This window comes from Lithobates pipiens, unplaced genomic scaffold (genome assembly GCF_037356315.1).
Source record: "Lithobates pipiens isolate NorthernLeopardFrog02 unplaced genomic scaffold, aLitPip1_a1.2 Scaffold_18, whole genome shotgun sequence".
Classification (NCBI taxonomy): Eukaryota; Metazoa; Chordata; class Amphibia; order Anura; family Ranidae; genus Lithobates; species Lithobates pipiens.
In genome coordinates, this window is record NW_027507758.1 from 646,899,816 (window position 1) to 646,922,130 (window position 22,315).

Sequence of the window (22,315 nt, forward strand, 5' to 3'; positions counted from 1 at the left end):
CGGTAGTGCCGGCTATAATGAATTGTCGGGTCTCTGCAATACACATAAAAGTCATTGAAGAAAATGGCCTGGTATTCCCCCACAGTCCATTACCAGGCCCTTTGGGTCTGGTATAAATATTAAGGGGAACCCCAAACCAAAATAAAAAAAAAATGCCGTTTTTATCAATGAACTTTTATGTGTATTGCCAGGACAGACAATTCATTATAGCCTGTACTATAGCTAGCACTAGTACTTTTAAGACAATACCATGCGTATAAGCCTTTAAAATTAGCACTTTTGATTTTTCATGTTTGTGTCCCTAAGACTTTAACGGTGTTCGCGTGTTCAAACAAATTTTTTGCCCAATCACATATTCTGGAGGGAACTGAATGGGAGGGGGGGGGGGTGTTCAGCCCATCCCTATTCTGACCACCGCATTCTATACACAGTACTGTATATGACATGTTTCTGACCACCGTACTCTATACACAGGACTGTATATGACATGTTCCTGACCACTGCACTCTATACACATGGCTTTATATTACATGTTTCTGACCACCGTACTCTATACACAGGGCTGTATATGACATGCTCCTGACCACTGCACTCTATACACAGGGCTTTATATTACATGTTTCTGACCACCGCACTCTATACACAGGGCTGTATATGACATGTTTCTGACCACCGTACTCTATACACAGGGCTGTATGTGACATGTTCCTGACCACTGCACTCTATACACAGGACTGTATATGACATGTTTCTGACCACTGCACTCTATACACAGGGCTTTATATTACATGTTTCTGACCACCGCACTCTATACACAGGGCTGTATATGACATGTTTCTGACCACCGTACTCTATACACAGGGCTGTATGTGACATGTTCCTGACCACTGCACTCTATACACAGGACTGTATATGACATGTTTCTGACCACCGCACTCTATACACAGGACTGTATATGACATGTTCCTGACCACTGCACTCTGGCCCGTCATTTCTGGTTCTCTAAATCGATGACCTGTAAAGGATTTAAAGTATCATTTATGAGAAATTTTGAGTACTAAAGATTTTCATTATTGTACCGACACACAACTTATTTTCCATTCAATACAAATTTTTATTATAGTTTTAATTATAACAAGATTTCAGTCATAAAATCAGGAAATAGTAAAGGAAGAAATCCAATTGGTCAGAAAGATGACTTGTCTGGAATGTGGAGGCGGAGTCATTATTAGTTTGTGTAAAATACAATACACAACGTGTTACATTATTATAACAAAGTATTGTAGAAAAGATCACACCATAGAAAATGGGGGGAAAGTAGAAAATAAACCCGGATTTGAAGGTGAAATTTGTGTACGAGGAACACCTTAACAATTACCACCATTTTATTCTCCATGGCCTCTGCTTTGTTTGGGGGTTTTATCTAATCTTCAGGCCCAAAAACTCCATATTACCATGTGTGCAAAAATAATGGAAAACCAGCTCTGGCAGTGAAAGGGTTAATGTGAGCTAGATGGGATCACTCTGCTGTGGTCACACTCTAATCATTAGAGCTCCCCCTAGGTGCAGCCTGGTAATAACATTGCTAGGAGGTCTATTCATTTATCTGCTTCATACTTCCCATCTTTATATAAACGTCTCCTGACATTTAGGGGCCTATTCATAAATAATTTACATAATAATTCACCCAATGAAAATACATGTACATTCCTTCTGTGTGAATAAGGGGAAAATGGAGTTTAATTGGCTATTTGCTGGTCGAATAATTTCCATTGATTTAAAATAGAAAATACTACATTTGCCACTAGCTGGAGATAATTGCTATTATACTTAGCGCCATCTAAAGTCCAAACATAGTATTTCTCATTTTAATTCAATGGTTAGTCTAACAGTGTTGTCTTATTTAAGTTCTATCCTTCAGTGTGTACTGTACTGATAAGTGTATGAGTATGATCTCAGGTATTAGTTTGAAGACATGTCTGATGAAGGAGACTAAGAGATCTATTTTTCAAAAAATGTATTGGACTAATGTGACAATCATTCATCCAGCTGTTACAATTTCGGGCTGTGATTAAACACAGTGATTTCCTATGATCATCAGCTCCATCTAGTGGCCATAATCAGGTATTTTTCCTGAAATACCTCAGTTAGTGCAATACTGCATTATGGTCATTAGATGGAGCCAAGGAAATCAGAGTATGAAATAAAATACGGCCAATATTCATCATGGCTGGGCGAATGCCGATCATAAACGTGCAACTATTTTTTTTTTTAAATAGACCTCTAAGTGTTTGTGAAATCTTCCACCACAAAATGTACTCAGCCAATGAGAGGTAATGACTCAATTTTTCTTTTTCTCCTGCTATCAATGGCCAACACGGTACAACACTTCATCCATGTCTTTGGTGATCTCTGATCTCCTTATCAACTGTTTCTTACATGATGAAGATCAGCCATGGAGTATATCTGAGGTGTATATCAGGGTGTGCTTCTTCCCCACATGAGAGCTGTGATGTCCAGCAACATTCATATAGAAGACATTTCCCACACTCAAGGCACTAATACACCTCGAGGGCTGTGTGGGACCCCTGATGTATAGGAAGACAGGACTTCAGTGAGAACAATTTCCTCACTCAGGACAGGAAAGTGACTTCTCCCCTGTGTGAGATCTCTGATGTTTGGAAAGATGGGACTTCTGTGAAAAACATTTTCCGCACTCAGGACAGGAATACGGTTTCTCCCCCGTGTGAGATCTCTGATGTGTGTAAAGGTAAGATTTATCTGAAAAACATTTCTCGCACTCAGGACAGGAATACGGCTTCTCTCCCGTGTGAGATCTCTGATGTCTGTAAAGACTGGACTTATCTGAAAAACATTTCCCGCACTCAGGGCAGGAATACGGCTTCTCCACCATGTGAGATCTCTGATGTCTGTTAAGATTGCACTTCAGCGAAAAACATTTCCCACACTCAGGACAGGAATACGGCTTCTCCCCCATGTGAAATCTCTGATGTTTGTAAAGATAGGACTTATCTGAAAAACATTTCCTGCACTCAGGACAGGAATATGGCTTCTCTCCTGTGTGAGTTCGTTTATGCACATTAAGTTTGGATTTACAAGGGAAACACTTCCCGCACTCAGTACAGGAAAAGCTCTTCTCTGTTGGAAGGACGGCCCCGTCCCGCACAGTCTGAGGTTCCTCAGGATAAGATGAATACGATGGTCCATCTACACTGTGTGGTGCCGGATGGACATTTGAGGTAGTCGGGTTTTCTCCTGGACTATACTGTGTGATGTCCTCATCTTCTACTTTACAGTCTGGAGACAAAGTGAGACAATCCTCTGAGGTTTTCCTCATCTCCCGTCCATCTACTAAAATAGAAATACAAAGATTATTACTAGACATGAGCTGATTGGTTCCCCTAAACCAGGACTCCACCCACATCAGGCAGCTTTGTCTGTGAGGATCTTACAATTCCCCCCCCCCCAAGGTAACTAGTAAATGGGTCCTCTGTGGGATCAGTGTTCCCCACATACGAGGACCTGCTGGAGACCTCTTGTACAATCCTGAAGAGATAAATGGCTGTTTTGTCTCATACTACAGGACTCTTTACACATCTAGAGTAGACTATGGGGAAGACGAGCTACTCTCCTATTTAGAGACTGTGGACCTTCCCGTTTTGACTGACAAGTACAGGAGAGACCTAGACAGAGCCATTGTGGTAGAGGAAATACTTAAGCCATTAAAAAGTATGCAATCGGGCAAGACGCCTGGCCCAGATGGGATATCCATAGAATTTTATAAACAATATCCGGATGTTTTGACTGCTAGACACCAAATAATGATGACTAAAGTGACAGAACTGACTTCCCTCCCACCATCTCTGGGCGAGGCGGTCATAATAGTGATACCTAAGCCTGGGAAAGACCTATCTATGCTCTTCCCTCTCCACTCCTTGACTACATATCCCGACACTCAGACACAGCTCCAGTGGGTTGAGGATTTTAAATATCTAGGGAATAGAAAAATCACCAATAAAATAACAGAGTATGCGACTCATAACATACACCCCTTTAATGAACAAGTCACTACTAAATACAACACCTGGCACACTCTACCCCTTACACCAGTAGGCAGGGTTAAAAATTATCCTCTTGCCCAAGTTTCTCTATCTCTTTAGAAACACCCCGATCCATCTTCCCAGGAGCTTTTTCAAGCGCCTGGAGGGGATCCTGATCGCGTTTGTCTGGGCTGGGAGGCCCCCAAGGGTAGCAAGGCACATCCTCTATCTTCCACTTTCGGGGTGGAGGACTGGCGCTCCCTAACTATTGGGCCGCTGTGCCCGCCACCGTCCGGTGGTGGTTCTCCCAGCCCAGACAGAATCCGGAGACTACCCTAGAGGTGACCACACTGGGATTGTACGCTGCTCTCAGCAATCTTGTCTTCCGTGAGAGACAGGCCTCCCCATTTATGACCACCCTATGCAAACTACAGTAAGGGTCTGGCGGAAATCTAGAGCAATCTACAAGAGGCCCTTTAACATTTCCCCCCACATGCCACTGTGGAGCAATCCAATGCTTCCCCATTTCCATACCTTGCCGGAGCCCTCCTTGTGGCCACGGAAAGGCATCCTAACCATGAAACACATCACCAAGGATAATAAGCTGCTGACCTTCTCCAAACTGAGATCCCTATACTCAATCCCCAAGTCCTGGAAGTTCAGGAACTGGCAGTTGAGACATGCCTTTGGGGCTCAATTCCCAGAAACCGTAACCTTGGAGTCGCACTCCGCAGAGCATCTCCTGACTTTGAGTACCATGGGGAGGCCCCTCCTTATACATGTACCTGACAGTATCCTATGACACTAAACTGACCCAGTTAGATTAAAGGGGTTGTAAAGTTAAATGTTTTTTCACCTTAATGCATTCTATGCATTAAGGTGAAAAAACATCTGACAGTGCCTGCACCCCAAGCTCCCCGTTTTACTTACCTCACCCCTTGAAAATCCCGTGCTCGCACCCGGCGTTCTTATTCATGACTCAGCCTGGCCACTGACTGGCTGGAGTGGATGGATGGAAAGCAGCGTAGCCATTGGCTCGCGCTGCTGTCAATCACATCCACTGACGCGGAGTGCCGGGGGCGGGGCCGTGTGATGCAGTGAGCGGCTATAGCCGCCGGCTGTATCACGGGAGCGCGCCCGCAGATGCTTCTCACCATGCGAGAGAGCTCACATGAACATGAAAAGTACCTGCGGGAGGAAGCAGAGACAGCTGCCGAGGGACCCCAGAAGAGCAGGTTCGGGGCCACTCTGTGCAAAATGAGCTGCACAGTGGCGATAAGTATGACATGTTTGTTATTTAAAAAAAGAATTAACTTTACAATCCCTTTAATGTAAGGCGGACATCCCAGCTCTTGATAACGAGGTATGGGAGGACTGCGTAACTGAGTTCATCCCTTCCATGCTAGTGGCAAAAGATTTATTCAGCTAGAATTTATCCACAGGGCTTATTACACACTGCAGAGATTGGCGTATATCTTCCCTCAACAAGACCCGCTATGCCCTAGGTGTAAAATGGAGGTAGGATCCTTCTGGCACATGGTCTGGTCATGCCCTAAACTTCAGCCCTACTGGAAGGAGTTGGCTGATACCCTCACTGAGGTGTGTGGAATGCTGGCCCCACTTGATACCCTGACCCTCCTACTGAGTCACCTGGAGGAGGTACAAGGAGACAGATACACCAAACTTTGCTTGACCTTCTCTCTGTTTTATGCCAGGAGGGAAATCTTAAATGGAAATCAGTAGACCCGCCTACGAGCGAATCATGGTGCCGTTCCACTTCATAGGCTCACCTATCAGAGCAGATAATGCCCAGTGAATTTTGATAAAGTTTGGTTAAGATTGATAGATGCTAATGGCAGATCATGATAATATGTACCTTGGGGAGTATGAGAGTTAATAAATAATATATTTGTGTCTACCCTTTTCCCCTCACAGATCCTTTCCCCTCCGTCTCCCCACCCCCCCCCCCCCCCCCCGTATTGACAGATTCAATATTTTCTGCGGGATGAGGATGGTGGTATAGAATCTGGAGATCCTAGATTTATGCTACGTTCGGGTTGATGATAGGTAAACTATATCTGCTACCGGCATTCACTTCTCTGCTCTGTGAGCAGAACCCCAGACACAAGTTAAAACTCCTTTGTAACACTAATGTGTATTTCTGTCTAAAGCTTTGAAAGTGTAATGCTGTTTGATTTCAATAAATATCTGTTAAAAAAAAAATGGCTCGTCTGTAGGGCAGCAACTAATGATTATTTTCAGAATTTCATTGTTGGCTGATTATTGTTTTGCTTAATCAAATAATTGAATAAAAACCTCAAAAAAAGGTTGGTGTATAATTGAGTTAATATTCTTGAATATCTATATACAGCGGTAAATATAATATCCAGATATATAGTTGGATATTTAATCCACTCTGAGAATAACAGACAGATAGATGTATTATTAGAGGGAGAATCTGCTACATATCAGAATCAGAGATCAACATTATTAAAATGTAAAAAAAGAGATAAAATGCTGTATTGCAGATGATCAGACAGGAGTGTAATATAATATGATGGATGACAGACTCCCTTGTCATAGACAGGTAGGTGGGTACAAGCTCCCTGCACCTGATGTCACTTATGCTGGCTGTACACAAACTCATTTTTCTTTCAAAAAAAAAATTCATCCAATTTTCTAACCATTAGTGGGTCAAATTGGCGTTCATTTTCCACCACAGTGACGGGAAAATTCAATGAGCAGAACAGAAAACTTTTCTCCATCGAACAAATTTTCACATTGTGTATGTGGTTTTTGCTCATTTTTATAATTGAATGTTAAAAGCAAGTGGAATTTTAAAACTACACTTGTCCATTCATCAAATGTACAAATAATTTTCATACAAGTATTTGTGTAAAAGTTCTCGTCCAAAAATTGCCCCCTGATGACCAGCATAGGACATTTAGTAGTAGCAGCATGATTTTGTTTAATCATCTGTTATGATGGGGTTAAAAAAATCCTTTATAGTACAAAAACAGCAGACAATCACTACTATAATAGTGAAATAGTGAAAGTAATATATCTTATATCATATATATAATAATAAATATACCCAGAAGTAGGATATATGGGGATTTTACCTGGCAGTCACACATGAAGATATATGGAGGTTAGAGGGGGAAGGGGGGGCTTTTAAAGTAATACTGAAAGTTGAGACTTTTTTTCATGGATATAATAATTTTACATATAATGCACAATACTAGGGATGGGCCAAACACCTCCGGTTCGGTTTTGCAGAAGTCACTGCGAACAGGCACAAAATTTGTTCGAACAGGCAAACACTGTTAAAGTCTATGGGACAAGAACATGAATAATCAAAAGTGCTCATTTTAAAGGCTTATATGCATGGTATTGTCATAAAAAGTGATTGGGGACCCCGGTCCTGCCCCAGGGAACATGTATCAATGCAAAAAAAGTTTTAAAAATGGCTGTTTTTTTGGGAGCAGTGATTTTAATAATGCTTAAAGTGAAACGATAAAAGTGAAATATTCCTTTAAATTTTGTACCTGGGGGGTGTCTATAGTATGCCTGTAAAGGGGCGCATGTTTCCTGTGTCCGAGAAAAAAAAATGTAATTTCTAAAGGAAAAAAAGTAATTTAAAAGTCATTTTATCCCATGTTGATGGGGACAAGGGCCTCATCCCCACAACCCTTGCCCGGTGGTTGTGGGGGTCTGCGGGCGGGGGGATTATCGGAATCTGGAAGCCCCCTTTAAGAAGGGGCACCCAGATCCCGCCCCCCCTGTGTGAAATGGTAATGGGGTACAAATGTACCCTTACCATTTCCCAAAAAGTGTCAAAAATGTTAAAGACAATAGCTGGTTTTTGAAAATTCCTTTATTAATGTCTTCTTCTTTCCCCGCTTCTTCTTTTATCTTCTTCTGGTCTTCCTTTGGTGTTCTTCCTCCATCTTGTTCTTCCCCCACTTCTTCCTCTGCTTCCTTCGATTCACTGCTTCTTCCTTTGGCCTTCTTGTCCGCATCTTCCTCCACTGCTTCTTCTTCCCCCGCTTTGATCTCCGGATGATCCGCATCCATGGGAGGTTCCTGCTGTGTGACGCTTCTATACTTTTGACAGTTCTTTTATTACTGAGGGCGGGGCCATCCAGTGACCCCGCCCCCGCTGATGCACAGGGACTCCCCCTGGTGTCAGTAGGGGGCGGGGTCATCTGTTTACATAATGTGTACCCCATTACCATTTCACACAGGGGGCGGGATCTGGGGGCCCTCTTGTTAAAGGGGGCTTCCAGATTCCGATAAGCCCCCCACTCGCAGACCCCCACAACCACCGGGCAAGGGTTGTGGGGATGAGGCCCTTGTCCCCATCAACATGGGGACATCCTCCCCATGTTGAGGGCATGTGGCCTGGTATGGTTCAGGAGGGGGGTCGGTCTCTCATCCCCCCTCTTTTCCTGTGGCCTGCCAGGTTACGTGCTCGGATAAGGGTATGGTATGGATTATTAGGGGGCCCCATGCCATTTTTTAAAAAATTCGCCGCTTTGGTTCCCCTTAAAATTTTGAGGGGGGCCCCCACGCCATTTTTTAACATTTTTGGCTTGGGGTTTCCCTTAATATCCAAACCAGACTTGAAGGGCCTGGTATGGAATTTAGGGGGACCCCCATGCATTTTTTTTTTTATAAATTTTGGTTTGAGGTTCCCCTAAGTATTCATACCAGACCCAAAGGGCCTGGTAATGCACTGTGGGGGAGTCCCAGGCCGTTTACTTTTATGTGTATTGCAGAGACCCGACAATTCATTATAGCCAACTCTACCGCTAGTACTTTTAAATAAATGTTTTTTCGGACTGTTCTATACATGGGAAACATGCGCCACTTTACAGGCATACTATAGACACCCCCAGGTAAGAAATTTAATATTTCACTTTTATTGTTTCACTTTAAGCTTTATTAAAATCACTGCTCCCTAAAAAATGTCCCTTTTTAAAACTTTTTTGCATTGATACATGTCCCCTGGGGCAGGACCCAGGTCCCCAAACACTTTTTATGACAACACCATGCATATAATCCTTTAAAATTAGCACTTTTAATGTTCCACGGCTTTCGAAAATTCCCGCAAACACTCCAAATTCGCTATTCGGCGAAAGGGCGAACAGCCAATGTTCGAGTCAAACTCATGTTTGACTCGAACAGGCAGCCCATCCCTACACAATACTAGTAAACTTTTACTTTTTTAACTTTATAGTAATAATAATAATAGTTTAATAGTAATGCCGGTGGCTTGGTGCCTGAGGAAGATGGATGCTCCCTTCTAAGCTCTCTCTCCCAGAGGTCCAGCTATCTATCCATCGGGTATCTATCTCACCGAAAAACATGGGGAGCACACCGCAAAACCCTTCTGGTTTACCCTCCCGTTCGTCCAGGAGCCAAGACGCCCTTATAAACCAACACATACCGGAGATATTCCGTGCGCGGCCTAGAGGAACGGCGTCTGATTCGCACGCAACACCGCGCGACGATTCACCTCATGGCAGAGGGCCTAACAGATCCAGAAGCCAGAGCCCACAATCTCAACCCACGGATCCACCGTCGTCTCCATCGCTCAGTCTTGCAGATTTGAAAGCTATGACGGCGGATATCAAAGGAGCACTCGCGGCTGCGGTCTCCGAATTACGCGCGGACTTTCAGTCGATGATCCTGAGGGTGGAAGACATAGAAGACACACAAGTCCGCCATGACACTACTCTTTGCCGATTGCAACAAGTCTCGGAATCCCACGCGGTCCACTTCAGGGACATTAACCGTCACCTGGAAGACCTTGACAACCGTGGAAGAAGACACAACGTTCGAGTACGAGGTCTTCCAGAGTCCGTGGAACCTACACAGCTTGCCCGCTCTGTCACGGCCATTTTTAATGGCCTCTTAGAGAGGCCCCCCGATACGCCTATTGTCCTAGAGCGCATTCATCGAGCCCTACGACCCAGGGGAAGGGATGCTGATCCCCCTAGGGATGTCATATGCTGCATAGCAGATTATATCCTTAAGGAAGAAATTATGCGGAGGGCGAGAAATGGAGGGCGGTTGCTTCATCAAGGCGCTGAAATTAAACTTTTCCAAGATCTGTCGGCCATTACTCTACAGAGAAGACGAGAGCTAAAACCGGTCCTAGATCTCTTGAGAGCCCGCGCTATTCCGTACAGATGGAAATTCCCGCTTTGTCTCTCAGTCAACTATAACGGTCACTCGGTTAATCTCAGAGTGCCAGAAGATCTTGATCATTTTTGTAGTACTCTCAATTTGCCCCACGTTGAAGTGCCTGACTGGTACAGTGATTTTCGTCTCCCCGTGTTACGGAGAGCTGACTCTATGGAAGGCATTGCAGAGGCAGGCAACTTTAACATCGGCAGACGCAGGAGGAGCCATCCCCCTGCCTCATCACCGAGAGCTCAAGGCAACGTGCGCAATCTCAGCCCTACAGCCTCACCGGACCACCGAAAGCCTAGGAGATCGTAAAGTCTCTTCTTCCTGGAAATCCGTCTCGTTGACACACTACTCCACGAATCTTGTTCTCTGTTTTCCCGGTTAACTGAGTTAAGTGCGATCCCACAAGAAACCTAGAACCTATACTGTTATGAAGAGTTATACTTCTTTTTTCATTCGTCAACCACTATAGAGGTACGAGAAATTTCGCGGTTTACTGACCTAGAATGTACCTCGGATACACTCGTTTGGAGTCTTTTACCACGAATGTTCTCCTGCATCCTCAACGCACCACCTACAGACCCTACTACACTGCATTGGATTTTGTACGCCAAACCTGTAGGTAAGCTGTCTGGCTGGACTATATCTATATCCACGATGCGATCCCTAATAGTTGGTGAACTTACACTTGGACTTTGACATCATCTCCTGCCTTAATTTTTTCCTTTTTCTTTTCCCTTTTTGATGGTACAGTGCTATCTTACTTTTCCTTTTCTAATGACTGGTATATTGTTTTTCTGTTTTTTCTCAAGTTTTCTTGGTTCTCTGTATATCTGATAAACCAGATGCATGCTGAGTGTATCTGTTCAGTTTGACATGCTTTATAGCTTTTCGTTTAATGTTATTTGCTTAATAACCTTCTCGTTCGATTTATGCTTCAATAACGCATAACACTGTATATTCACTGAATATCTGGCTACGAACACTTGTTCTCTCTGAGACAACCCTCGCGAGGAGAATCGATCCCACTCCATTCATTGAATATACAGTTAACTTGCACCTCAGTGTGTATGCTCCTAGACCCTGAATACTCGCTCCGAGAGTAGTTATAAAGACTGCCTTCGGTTTTCATGCTTATGTTCTAGTTTGAATTTCTAGAGTACGTTATTAAGAACTTACATCCGATCCCTCCTAGTTGTATTGTACATCTTCCTGATCAGAAGTGCCTCTCTTCATGATCTCTCTGTAGAATCTACCCAATCCCCGTACCTTTACATAACAATATCTCCATTTTCTTCCATGTTTGTATATTTCTTCTCATGATATCTTTGTCGCCACAAACGAACTGATACCCCTCCTTCTCCCTTCTCGACCTCAAGGGACATGGAGCATATCCCATCTTCGTCGGGTTACCGAACACTCTCCACCACAGGAATCTCTATGAGATCCACCTGACCTTTACTGGTATTATTTACTGTCGGGAAGTTTCTAATAAATACTTCCGGACCCCAGTTGTATTTACACCCCAAAAACCCACCTTTTCTTTTTTTTTTCTTGTCACATACTATCTACAATATACTTACCTTTGATCAGTCCCTCTATTGTCGTATCTGATCCCTCACCTCCCCCCTTCTTATTCTTTTTTATTTTTTTTATTTTTTTCTTTCTTTCCTTTTTCTTTCTTTTTCTTTCCTATAGTTTAGTATCCTGCCCTTCGCATTCCCTTTCCCAACCCCGTAGGTTTTCTGCTACTCGCCGTCTGTTTCTCTGATGGTCACTTACGATTTCGCTCATCATGCCCTCCCAGCACTCGATACGCACACCACAATTTAGATCTCTCAAGATCGTATCTCTAAATGCGAAAGGTCTTAACACGCCCGAAAAAAGATCTCAACTTCTGGCCCATATGAAATCTATGAAAGCTGATATCATTTTTATTCAGCAAACCCATTTTAGCTCTGAGGCCACGCCTAAATTCTCCAACTTACACTACCCTCAGGGTTATCACTCCACCACTCCGAATTCTAAAACGAAGGGTGTGTCCATTCTCATATCCAAGCGGACTCCCTTAAAAATTATTGATACCAAGATCGATGATCATGGTAGGTACATCTTTCTTAAGGGCTCAGTACACGACAAACCGATTACATTAGCAAATATTAATTAATCTTGAATCAACTGGCTACTTTTCAATCAGGTATGCTGATTCTAGGGGGCGACTTTAATGTCCCCCTAGATCCTCTGATTGACACATCGACTGGTTCCTCTACTCTCCCTTACAGGGCCCTAAAACAAATTAGACTGACGCTACAGGATCTACTTCTCCACGATACTTGGAGAACCCTTCATCCGACCGAAAAAGACTTCACCTTCTATTCTAACCCTCACGACAAATACTCTAGACTTGACTACCTTTTCTTAACCCAGACTGATCTATCCTATCTTAAACATGCGACTATAGAACCTATGGTCCTGTCGGATCATCACCCTATTTCAATCACTCTGACATTCCCTGAGACTCATGACCACACATATATCTGGAAATTGGATCCAAGTATCTTGACTGACACTATTCACACCTCTCAACTCCAACAATGTCTCACAGATTATTTCACTGAAAACACTACCCCAGATACCTCTTCTGTCACTCAATGGGCAGCTCACAAAACTGTTATCAGAGGGAAACTCATTTCCATTTCTGCTGTGATCAATAGAGAACGGAAACGTCGCCTATCCGATCTTTTCACGCGTCTTAGAAAGTTAGAGACAGCACGCAAATGTACGCTGGCTGAGCAGACCCTCCACGATTTACAAGAAATTCGTTCCTCCATTCGTGAGGAATTGGGGAAATCTATCCGGAAAAAATATATGCTCTCTCAGAAACTCTTTTACCAGTTTGGCAATAAAAGTGGTCATCTTCTAGCCCAAGCCTTGAAAGCCAAACGATCGAAGATGATTGTACATTCCTTACATACTTCCACAGGTAAAAAACTTACATCGAACGAAGAGATAGCCAAAGAATTCGAATGCTTCTACTCTAATTTATACAATCTTAAAAACTCTGACGTACCCCCCTTAGCTAAACATCACAGACAACGAACGATGGAGGGATTTTTACACCAATTCTGTCCCAAAATTCAAAACCCAGACATCATATCCTCTCTAGAGGCCCCGATTACCCCTTTAGAATGGAAGACCGCCCTTAAGCAGACCAAAACTGGAAAGAGCCCAGGCCCAGATGGACTGCCTGTGGTTTATTACAAAACCTTTTCGGATGTTCTCTTAGATCCCTTCTGTAGAGCCTTCAACTCCATTTCAGACACTACTCCCCTCCATCAAGATATGCTAGAAGCCCATATAGTGGTAATTCCGAAGGGTGACAAAGACCCAACCAAAGCTGAAAATTATAGACCTATCTCACTACTTAATGTTGATTTGAAACTTTTCTCTAAAATTCTTGCTAACAGAATTCTTCCTCTTATCCCTACACTGATCTCTGGTGATCAAGTCGGATTCGTCCCTGGCCGTGAGGCCCGGGACAATACGATTAAAGCCATTAACTTGCATCACTTAATCAAAACCTCTGGACAAAAAGGTTTTTTCCTTTCCCTTGACGCGGAGAAGGCATTCGATAGGGTAGCATGGGATTACATGTACTGTGTTTTGAAAACCATCGGATTAGGACCTCGCTTTCTCCACTTTATTGATGCCCTATACATTAACCCGAAAGCGAAAATCAGAGTGAATAATACCTTATCGAACGCCTTCTCCATACGAAACGGGACCAGACAGGGATGTCCCCTGTCCCCCATTCTATATATTCTCACCTTGGAACCCTTCTTAAATAGCCTAAGAAGTAACCCAGATATCACTGGAATTAAATCTAAAACAAAAGAATACAAAATCGCAGCGTACGCTGACGACATCTTACTATTTCTCACCAATCCCCTTATAACGATTCCATCCCTTTTAAAAGCATTTGGCTCATTTAATACCTTGTCCAACCTAAAAATTAACTTTAGTAAATCCTATGCCCTCAATATCTCTTTACCCCATGAATTGGCCGAACAATGTAAACTTAACTTCCCGTTTCACTGGACAAATGAGACTATTACCTATCTGGGCATACAACTCCCAAAAAATTTAGACGACCTGTACGCTAAAAACTACCTACCCATCCTACATAAGATATTGTTGGACCTAAAACTATGGAACAAACCAATCTTTTCGTGGTTCGGTAGGGCTGCTATTCTCAAAATGAACATCCTCCCTCGCATCCTGTATCTTTTACAAGCCGTCCCGATTAAACTCCCCATAGCTTTTTTTAAATCGTACAAACGAGCATGTACGAATTACTTGTGGAATTCGCACAGACCCAGAATTAGCTATCACCAACTCTCCCTACCCAAAGCCAAAGGTGGCATAGGTCTCCCTGACATCGGTAACTACTACAAAGCCACTCATATGACGAGGATAATTGACTGGAACATCCACTCACCTTACAAAGATTGGATTGCTCTAGAAGCTTCGTTCGTGAACTCCCCTCTTCGACATCTTCCATGGGTACAGCGCTCACACATGCTCGCTTCGACTAAATCCCATCCATTAATAGCCCCAACTTTACAATGCTTCTCTACTATATGCGCTCAAAAGGAAATTTCATCTAATCCTGGACCAATGACTCCACTGAAACAGAACCCACTCTTCCCGCCAGGCATGCACGAATCCTTCCTTGTTAAACATTGGACTAACGATCCGATTCTCATTAACTCCTTTTACAACAGAGGAAGACTGCTCACGGCACGACAAATCGCAGAAAACTTACAAATGCCCCCAATCCCCATGTGGACCTACCAACAAATTAGACATTACCTGCAATTCACAAATAAACAAAGTGACTGCACTAGATCCCTGACTCCCTTCGAGAAACTCTGCACCTCACAGACCCCCCTGACTCACCTCGTTTCTTCGACTCATTCACTTCTATTTCAAAATTACAATCCTGGCGCTTCGTTGGCTTGCAAGGCTTGGGAGAAAGAACTGGAATCTTCCTTTTCACAGGAAGAATGGGAACGTATCTTCCTACATATTCATAAAGGTTCGCTGAACGTATCAACACAGGAAAATGGATATAAACTACAATGCCGCTGGTACCGTACTCCTGCTATGATCCACTCCTGGGATGCAGAGACTCCGGATACATGCTGGAGATGTCACAATTCGGGTGGCACCCTCCTACACCTGTGGTGGCTTTGCTCAGCCATACGTCCTTTCTGGCAGATAATACATAGGAACATTGAAAAAATTACGAGCTCGACAATACCCTTCTCTCCAGCACTTTTCTTGTTACATCACGATGCCCACTCTAGCACGCCTTACCGAAAATCTCTCACACTCCACTTAATCAGTGCAGCAAAGCAATGTATCCCAATCTATTGGAAATCTCCTACTATCCCTTCCATTGCAGAATGGCTCCGTAGAGTTGACAAGATAGCAAACATAGAAGAACTGATCCACATTCATGCTGACACTCCGACGCAGTTTAGCTCCAAATGGGCACCTTGGATCCACTTTCGGACTACTGCTGACTTTCACGACCTGATTCAAAATCCCTCCTGACTAACCTTCACATATTTAGATACCCGTAATTAGCACAGAGTACCCCCTGGGTTTCCTGCCACACGACACCTTATCCGTCCACCCTAAAAGGGTGTTAATTCGTAGACGGCGAGTGGCAGATCTCCTGAACCCCTGTCTGATTCTTTTACCTAAAGACACAACCTCCCCTCTCTTTGCCCTTTCTCACTCGTTCTTTATCCCGTCTCTCTTTTACATAGGTCCCTCTCCCCACCCTCCTCTCTACGAGGAGACGCATCTCCAGAATAGAAGGTGTAAACCTATAACATCCCCCCTTACCTCCTTCTCAATCTCTCCTTACCTCGACACGTTCTTTGTTGTCGCGGTCGGGCAATCCACCTTTAGACCTGTTGATCATAGTACAACTCTACACCTACACAATTAAACGATCTGATTTTATTTGCATTTGGAATCTCTCCCATAGATTTTAACATCTTGTTAAAACTGTTTATTTAGACCTAAGGTTCCATTCTACATCTACTGTATAACCATATCCAATTTGTTTGTATTATTCTTGCTCAACATGGATTGCCTGTTCTATATATATATATATATATATATATATATATATATATATATATATATATATATATATATATATATGTGTGTGTTATTATTCTTCTGTATGATGTATTCTGAAAACCAATAAAAACCTTTGGAAAAAAAAAAAAAAAAAGTAATGCCTTCTATCACCTCCAGTCTATCATCCTCCACCTTCTCTGGGGTCAGATGCTGATCTTCTCTGCACAGAGCCCTTAAAGTCATTGTAAATGTTGGATTTCTTTTTTAAACAAACTTGTCATACTTACCTCTAGGGAAGCACAGAAATTTTGGCGGGCAAATAAAAACTGCAGAATATTGTGTTTTAAGCACATGGCTGAAAGGAAAATATTGCCGATAATGGAGCGGAAAATGGTGCCACCCATTGCGGGGGGGGTCATCCTGGAGTGCCCCTGCCCTCCCCTCCCTTCTCCTCCCTCCCACAGAGTGGCGATCTCCAGGTCTCTGTAACAATGTCCCGCCTCCTGTGATAGATGGCACACTGATTCAATGGTGGGACATTAAATCTGTGATGAAATCACAGGATGCGGGACATTGTTACTGTGACCCGGGCAATTTAAACACAGCTCCGTGACACACGGAAATTGCCGCTTTAATCCGAGGACTGGCAGGCTGCATGACGTTCATTGGTGAGGCTGCATGACGTTCATTGGTGAGGCTGTATCTGATGGGCACAGGCAGGCTGCATGACGGGCACTGGTGAGGCTGCATCTGAAAGGCCCTTGTGAGGCTGCATCTGACAGGCACTGATGAGGTTGCATTGATCTCCTGCATTATGTCTGCAGTCTATGACCATCTCCTGTATCATGTTCACAGTCTCTGACCATATCCTGTATCATGTTTGCAGTCTCTGATCATCTCCTGAACTATGTCTCTGACCATCTCCCGTATCATGTCTGCAGTCTCTGACCATCTTCGGTATAATGTCTGCAATCCCTGACCATCTCCTGTATCATGTCTGCTAGAGGTGCACCGAATGGACATTTTGCTAATACTATAGCAGTGTGTTTAAGAGACTGGGGACATGATACAAGAGATGGTTAGAGACTGGGGACATGATACAAGAGATGGTCAGAGACTGAGGACATGATACAAGAGATGGTCAGAGACTGAGGACATAATACAAGAGATGGTCAGAGACTGAGGACATGATACAAGAGATGGTCAGAGACTGAGGACATTATACAAGAGATGGTTAGAGACTGAGGACATAATAAAAGAGATGGTTAGAGACTGAGGACATGATAAAAGAGATGGTTAGAGACTGCAGAAATTATACAAGAGATGGTTAGAGACTGAGGGCATGATACAAGAGATCGTTATATATACATGGTGATTGGAAAATTAAAAATATAAATATTTTTAAAAAAAACTCATTTTCTGTATCAGTTTTCAGCCTAGTGAATCCTTCATTTTCGGTTTCTACACCAAAATTTCCATTTGGTGCACTCCTACTTACCTCCTCTGTGTAATGGTTTTGCACAGAGCAGCCCTGATTCTCCTCTTCTGGATCTCCCTGGGACTTCTGACTCCTCCTCCCTTCAGAGTTCCCCTATAGGAAGGTACACAGTATAGTATAGAGTTCTCCTATAGGAAGCTACAAAGTATAGTATAGAGTTCTCATATAGGAAGCTACAAAGTATAGTATACAGTTCCCCTATAGGAAGCCACAAAATATAGTATAGAGTTCCCCTATGGGAAGCCACAAAGTATAGTATAGAGTTCTCCTATAGGAAGGTAAAAAGTATAGTATAAAGTTCCCCTACAGGAAGGTACAAAGTATAGTATAGAGTTCTCCTATAGGAAGCCACAAAGTACAGGCAGTCCCCAACTTATGAACGACTCCTACTTACAAATGGCCTCAATGCCAGCTGCTTGTGCTCCATGCTGGTCCTTGATACTTCTGAGCAGCTATCTTGCCCCATTCCACACAGTACTTAATTTACTGCATGGCCAGAAGAGCCCCAGAAGTGCCCGGAACATCCCACATCCCTGCACAGGAGGAAGTTACACTTTCAAGCAGTGTTTCGACTTACGAACAAATTCCAATACAAACAAACCTACAGTCCGTAATGCTGGAGGAATCCCCCCTCCCTCTTTCCTCACAGCAAGACACTTAGACATCCCATAATAGTTGAGGCAGACAGCCACAATAGACAATAGAATACAGTCACACCCCAATCATCACAGCAAATAGTGCACAATATAATGAGATTGCACACATTATATATATATATATATATATATATATACACACATATATACAGCATTGAGTCTGACTAGCACAGATCATAGTGGGCTTCTCATTCACCTTGTACCCCTATTAGTGACTCCCGTCAAAATGGCATATCCAGGGTCCCCAGAGTATGTGTGTCTTGGGGACATGGACCTGAATCTAAAGTAGCACCACCTCAAGGGACCCCAGGCATACAGTTCACAAAGAACACCATTCCCCCAAATGCCAGGGCCCATAATCAACCCACAAGAGGCTAGCATTCAGTCCCCCTCTATCACTCATTGCTATCTTCCCAACACAAAAAGTCCTGCATTTCCTTATTTGGTCCATGATTTAGTCATGAATAACAGCAGGGCTAAGCCCCACCAGAGGTCAAAGAGTGAGGCTGGGAGGAGAACAACCAAGATGAAGACTGGACTGACCCTGAAGACCACCATCATTGGGTTATTGACTCCTCCCTCATTATCACTTTCTGTTTAAGGTTTCAAAGTTTGAGGATGTTATCACATTATTATCAACATGTAAAAGTCTGTGCTCCGCTCAAATCATCAAATATAAAATGTCCAGCTGGTAGGAAATTGGTGTAACAAAAGAGAATATATATTATGTTTATATATAGCAGTGGGTAGAGGGGGGGAGTAGAAGTCGGGACTATGTAATGTACAACAAATTGTATAAGAGACAACAGATAGGACTATATAGTATCAGAATAATGTAATGTACAACACAGAGTATATAGTGCAGGGGTCAGGAGTATGTAATGTACAACATAGAGCATATAGCGAAAGGGTTAGGAGTATGTAATGTACAATAGAGCATATAGTGTAAGGGTCAGGACTGATAATATTGGTATTCAGTAATCAGTGGAAGATGAAATGTTTACATGAGACAAGTTGCAGAGGTCCCACACCGCTGCCTCCCATCTCCTCAGACTGCACTCAGTGACTTAGGTCTGAGACTATACAGATATATCCCTCCACCCAGCACAGCAAGCAGATAACAGAACATGTAACCCTGTAATTGCTCTGTCAGAGATCTAACTAAACACATACCCCAGGTGCCTAGGTCTAGTAATGTCTATGGGTAAAATAAACATTCTCTTGCCAGCTGAACCCCAGAATCTCCATAAAGACAGTCTAGATACATAAATTGTGTCTGCAGCACAGAGAAGGAAGATTATTCGAGAGAAATACAGGACTAGGAACCAGGGTATTTCAGGCTGATATCACCCAGTCCCCGTCCTACTCTGGACCAATCAGTGAGCAGTATGGGTGGAGCAATGTATTTGGTGTTAATGACCCACCTGTGCTGATCTCTGTAGGAGTGTCCTCCTCTATAAATGTCCCCGTTATTCCATCCTCCTCCATAGACTGCTGATCACCCCTCACATACCTCTCTTCTTCTTCTGCTTTAACCTCAAATTCTATATTGATTGGATCTCCACTCTAAATCAAGAAAATTATAGAAAATATCATCTGTAAGATATAAGATTTATTATTGTGATATCACATAAAAAAAAATCCATATATTTTCTCCATGAGTCTGCTTTCTAAGCTCCATCCCACCAACCTTGTAACAGTGGGGGATGGTGTGATCTTCCTGTGTGGAATCCCAGGAATACAGAGGACGGGGACATCTCTCTGGTGGGTTCCTGGTATTTGGTGGCTCCATCACATCCTTGTGTCCTTCTGAAAACTCCTCCATCACTCCATACTCCTCATCCTCCTCTTTATACTCTTCTTTAATATCAATATTATCATCCCTGAGGTTTCCACTCCAAATATATAATAAAACATTCATTGTAACAAAAAAACGCTTCTCTATAAATTTTAACTATCAGTGATTGTTCCTCATCTACCTGATGATGGCGAGGGATGGTGTGACCTTCCTCTGTGGAATCCCGGAAATATAGAGGACGGGGACATCTCTCTGGTGGGTTCCCATTACTGAATTCATCTGTAGGAAACACACACACTGACTGAATACATTGTTTCTGGATACTATTTCTACTGTTTCTGGTTACCGGATAATGTCCCAGAATTCCCATCACCGCTCACCTCTCCTGTCAGCAGCTCCATCATCTTCTTGGTGACTTCTAGAATCTTCTGCATGTTATGTCTCTCAGGTTTTAGGGAGTCACATGGAGGCACTGTGATGGTCATATGATCACCTGACTTCAGAAGAGGAAATCTCTGTATTGAGGAACCAATAAGACTATCATGTTAGAATCCCAGAATCCTCCTCACCTCTCCAGTCAGGTCTGTGTTTTATTAATAGAGATAAGAATGATGTCATGTGACCTCCCAGAATCCTTCTCACCTCTCCAGTCAGGTCTGTGTTTTATTAATAGAGATAAGAGTGATGTCATGTGACCTCCCAGAATCCTCCTCACCTCTCTGGTCAGGTCCAGTCAGGTCTGCATTTTATGAATAGAGATAAAAGTGATGTCATGTGACCTCCCAGAATCCTCCTCACCTCTCCAGTCAGGTCTGTGTTTTATTAATTGAGATAAGAGCGATGTCATGTGATCTCCCAGAATCCTCCTCACCTCTCCGGCCAGCAGATAAATGATCTCCAGGGTGAGGTTTATTATCTTCTCAGTCATGTGACTCCAGTCCTTCTCCATCCTCATTGGTGCCATCATCTATGAAGGTTTCTCTGTAGACAGATAACATTGAAGGTCAGCATATGTTCAACTAGTTGCCGACCAGCGCAGTTATACGGTGGCAGGTTGGCTCTCCTGCATGAATTGCCATTCCTGCACGCTGTGGGAGTGTGCCCGGGGGTCAGGCGGATTTGATCTCTGCCGGCGACCCGCGATTGCCTTGTAAACAGGCAGAATGTAAAGAAGTTATTCCCCGTTCTGCCTAGTGACATGTCTGAGATCTATTGTTTCTAGTGATTGGGAACAGTGATCTCTATCATGTCACTGGTAGCCCATCCCCCCCTACAGTTAGAATGTGCTGAGGGAACACATTTAACCCTTGATCGCCCCCTAGTGTTAACCCCTTCCCTGCCAGTGTCATTTTTACATTGATCAGTACATTTTTATAGCACTGATCAATGTAATAATGTCACTGCTCCCTAAAAAGTGTCATATGGGGTCAGATTTGTTCGCCGGAATGTTACAGTCCCATTAAATATTGTTTTAAAAAAATGCAGATCGCCACCATCAGTAGGAAAAACAAGAAAAAAATATCAAATTCCCTAAATTGATCCCCTATTTTGTAGACACCATAACTTTTGCGCAAACAAATCAATATATGCCTGTTGAGATTTTTTTTACCAAAAATATGTAGAAGAATAAACATCGGCCTAAACTGAGGAATACATTTTTTTTTATATTTTTGGGATATGTATTATAGCAAAAATATAATTTTTAATTTAATGTTCTGTTTTTTCAAGTGTCACTCTTTGTTTATAGCGCAAAAAATAAACAAACGCAGAGATGATCAAATAACACAAAAATAAAGCTCTATTTGTGGGGAAAAAAGGTCAATGTTGGGTACAGCGTGCAATTGTCAGCTAAAGTGATGCAGTGCAGAATCGCAAAAAATGGCCTTGTCAGTAAGGGGGTAAATCCTTTCGGGGCTGAAGTGGTTAAGCACTATGGTCTCCAGTG

At 43.0% G+C, this 22,315-nt stretch overlaps 2 protein-coding genes across 5 annotated transcripts in view; one reads left to right on the forward strand and one right to left on the reverse strand.

The window, feature by feature from the left end:
- LOC143989546 (uncharacterized) overlaps positions 1–22,315 on the forward strand; it is a 600,653-nt gene that overhangs the window by 195,749 nt on the left and 382,589 nt on the right. The gene's annotated exons all lie outside the window — the stretch shown is intronic.
- The window catches only part of LOC143989698 (oocyte zinc finger protein XlCOF8.4-like), a 28,632-nt gene continuing 8,077 nt past the window's right edge, over positions 1,761–22,315 (reverse strand). The window contains exons 2-7 of one of the 4 annotated variants that reach the window (XM_077489967.1): positions 21,242–21,351; positions 20,751–20,885; positions 20,552–20,649; positions 20,263–20,467; positions 19,997–20,138; positions 1,761–3,372 (exon numbers count right to left, since the gene is read on the reverse strand). In XM_077489967.1, the coding sequence (XP_077346093.1) occupies positions 2,630–3,372; positions 19,997–20,138; positions 20,263–20,467; positions 20,552–20,649; positions 20,751–20,885; positions 21,242–21,337 (1,419 nt within the window). In that variant the 5' untranslated portion in view covers positions 21,338–21,351 and the 3' untranslated portion in view covers positions 1,761–2,629. Of the gene's footprint in view, positions 3,373–19,996; positions 20,139–20,262; positions 20,468–20,551; positions 20,650–20,750; positions 20,886–21,168; positions 21,352–22,315 lie in introns of all 4 variants that reach the window. The other 3 variants (XM_077489968.1, XM_077489970.1, XM_077489969.1) reach the window with 3 other exon arrangements.